At 44.9% G+C, this 3,454-nt stretch overlaps 1 protein-coding gene across 1 annotated transcript; it reads left to right on the plus strand.

Annotated features, from left to right (window-relative positions):
• The first annotated feature begins 390 nt into the window (after nt 1-390).
• On the plus strand, nt 391-3,124 carry LOC136755646 (G-protein coupled receptor 4-like). The gene has a single exon (XM_066712270.1). The coding sequence runs from the start codon at nt 766-768 to the stop codon at nt 1,360-1,362; it is 597 nt and encodes a 198-aa protein (XP_066568367.1). The 5' UTR covers nt 391-765; the 3' UTR covers nt 1,363-3,124.
• Nucleotides 3,125-3,454: the final 330 nt, after the last annotated feature.

Below are 3,454 nucleotides of genomic sequence, written 5' to 3' on the forward strand. Positions count from 1 at the left end.
ACTGCTGTTGTTGTGACCGGAATTATAAAGATAAAATTTATTTTTTATAACAGATAGAGAAGTGTATGGCTGATATACAGATGGATTTGAGATCATTCTCATTTCAAAGATTTCACCAGAGATTGGCTGATTTTTCAGGATATACATAGGGAGGGGGAAGGGGAGGAAGAGGGATCCTTGGGGGGCACCCCAAGAATTAACCTGATGTCACCCCTGCAAGGGAACCACTTGAAAACACTTGTCATTTTCAAACACTTTTGGTTGTCTTCTTTTTGCAATACTGTCATGAGTAGAAGATACAATCAAGCATTATGAAATTGGTGCAGTGCTTATACACATAACCATAGCCGCCTTGGTGTTTCCTTTATGTCTCTATTCATTTAGGTTTCTGTCTGGTGCCCACTGTGGGGCTGGACATCCAGAACAAAGCTGGTTAGTAGTTGGTTTGGAGTCAATTCAAGGCACCATATTGACTTTATAATCCATACAATGCAACACCTATTGCAAATACTTAAATCTCCATGAAGCAACACAAAGCAAAACTGCAGCTGAGACAGACTTTGTGAAAACAAGTCAAAAGCAAATTTCACCGATTCACTGAGCCCCCCCCCCATCGATCCCTCACTCCCTAACAGTGTGTGCTATGTATGAGCATTACACTTTTTAAACTATGTAAAACTCTTGACTGAAATCCTGCAGAGAACCTGGAAATGGAGTAGAAATCCAACAGGGTTTCTTTATCCAGCTGTGGCTGATGTCAAAGCCATGAACAACTCTAGTGCTACTTACTGTGGCATCAATTTCAGTGCTGATCAGGTTTTTCTCCCTGTGCTGTACGGTGTGGTCTTCTGCATCGGGCTACCAACCAATTGCCTGGCCTTATATGGCCTGTACCGCCTGGTCAAAGCTGACTATGCCCTCCCCATCTATGTCATCAACCTCCTCTTGGCTGACCTCCTTCAGATTGCCACCCTGCCTCTGTGGATTGACTACTACAGTAGGCAGCACGTGTGGCACTATGGTTTCCTGGCCTGCAAAGTTGCTGGGAGCATTTTCTTCATCAGCCTGTATGCCAGCGTCCTCTTCATGTGCTGCATTGCCCTGGAGAGGTACCTGGCCATCGTCCACCCTCTGTGGTACCAAAGGCGGCGCAGGCTGCACAATGTCTACCTACTGTGCCTAGCAGCATGGGCCATTTTGGTGCCCCCTGTGGTCTTCTCTTTCCACATTGGCTCTAAAAATGAAAATCAAACTTTCTGCAGAGAGAGCTATCCTTCCAGGAAGGAGTTTGCTGCCTACCGCTTGGTCACCATCCCCATCACCTTCCTCCTGCCCCTCTTCTTCCTGGCATTCATCTACTAGCGTGTGTGGAGTCACCTGGACGAGGCCATCTCTGTCCCTGCCAAGGAGAAGAAGAGGATCACTGGGCTGCTGTTCCTCATCGTGCTGGTCTTCCTGCTGGTCTTTGGGCCATACCATGTGGTGGGCTACGTCATGCACCTCGGGTCTTATCTGAACCAGGACAGCTGCAGCCATGAGGCCCAGGTGTTCCTCTACTTCCAGATGGCCTTGGGGCTGCTGAGTGTCAACATCCTCCTGGACCCTGTGATGTACATCTTCCTCTCCCGAGATGCCAGGAACACCACTGTGGGCCTTTTACCTTGTTTCCCAAGGAAGGTCTCTGAAATGGGTCACAGCAGTGATGAACGCAGGGAGGATCAGGTTGAATGAGTGCCCATCAAAACTATGCTCCAGTGCACAGAGTACTATAGTACAGTATAAGTAACAATCCCTCAGAAATTATTCAGGTCTATTTGCTTTTGACTCATCTACTACAAGCCTCTGGTCAGAGCTCAGGCCAAGACCTTACACTTGGAGGCTGCAGGTTTGAATTCAGGCTTGAACTCAGATTACCCTTGGTGGAGTTACATTATATTGACCCTAAATGTTGTAAGGGTTATTTCCTGATTACTATAGGGTTGTGGTGTTGCCAATGGGGATAGAAATGGCAAAATTACAATAGTGTAAAAGATCATACTTATTGTCATGGTCCCTGTCTAAGCACCTCCACTGTTCCACACAAGAGGTAACCATTGCCACTTCCTTACAAGTCTCCCTACATCCAGGTCATCTGCTTCCCTATTTAAACCCCTCCCTGACTCTCACTCACTGTGAAGTTTTGTTTTCCTGTTAGCTACAGCTCTGAGCTGTTTCCAATTGTTTATGATCTCTTGTTCCTATGACCTTTTTCTGTTCTTTGTGACCTCGACCTCTGGGTTTGCATTTGAAGCCTTTCAACATAAATAGAATGGATGAATTGCATTTAAAGGTTGTGCTTTGAAATACACCCCTTGACAAAAACAATCTATAGTCTCTGAACTGTGGTGTACACCCAAATCAAAGACTTTGTGCTGTAGAGGTATAGAGGACTTTATTGTCTAACAATTCTCTTCAAAGACCATAATTCTGTTATAATTTATATAAGATAATACATTAAAGCATCATCTGCTGGGTATATGTATGGATATTGGAAGAATTGGAAGCTGTAGGCATTCAGGGTAATGTAAGTAGATGGATTATGAATTGGTTGATGTATAGGAAATGGAGGGTGTCAATTAGAGGAGTTGCTTCTAACTGTAATGAGATTATTAGTGGAGCTCCACAGGGATCAGTACTAGGGCCTTTGCTGTTTCTAATCTACACTCACCTAAAGGATTATTAGGAACACCTGTTCAATTTCTCATTAATGCAATTATCTAATCAACCAATCACATGGCAGTTGCTTCAATGCATTTAGGGGTGTGGTCCTGGTCAAGACAATCCTGAACTCCAAACTGAATGTCTGAATGGGAAAGAAAGGTGATTTAAGCAATTTTGAGCGTGGCATGGTTGTTGGTGCCAGACGGGCCGGTCTGAGTATTTCACAATCTGCTCAGTTACTGGGATTTTCACACAAAACCATTTCTAGGGTTTACAAAGAATGGTGTGAAAAGGGAAAAACATCCAGTATGCGGCAGTCCTGTGGGCGAAAATCCCTTGTTGATGCTAGAGGTCAGAGGAGAATGGGCCGACTGATTCAAGCTGATAGAAGAGCAACTTTGACTGAAATAACCACTCGTTACAACCGAGGTATGCAGCAAAGCATTTGTGAAGCCACAACACGTACAACCTTGAGGCGGATGGGCTACAACAGCAGAAGACCCCACCGGGTACCACTCATCTCCACTACAAATAGGAAAAAGAGGCTACAATTTGCACAAGCTCACCAAAATTGGACAGTTGAAGACTGGAAAAATGTTGCCTGGTCTGATGAGTCTCGATTTCTGTTGAGACATTCAGATGGTAGAGTCAGAATTTGGCGTAAACAGAATGAGAACATGGATCCATCATGCCTTGTTACCACTGTGCAGGCTGGTGGTGGTGGTGTAATGGTGTGGGGGATGTTTTCTTGGCA

This window comes from Amia ocellicauda, chromosome 1, assembly GCF_036373705.1.
Source record: "Amia ocellicauda isolate fAmiCal2 chromosome 1, fAmiCal2.hap1, whole genome shotgun sequence".
Taxonomy (NCBI): domain Eukaryota; kingdom Metazoa; phylum Chordata; class Actinopteri; order Amiiformes; family Amiidae; genus Amia; species Amia ocellicauda.

Coding starts and splice junctions, on each gene's coding strand:
- LOC136755646 (XM_066712270.1), top strand. CDS start 766: ATGAACAACTCTAGTGCTACTTACTGTGGCATCAATTTCAGTGCTGAT.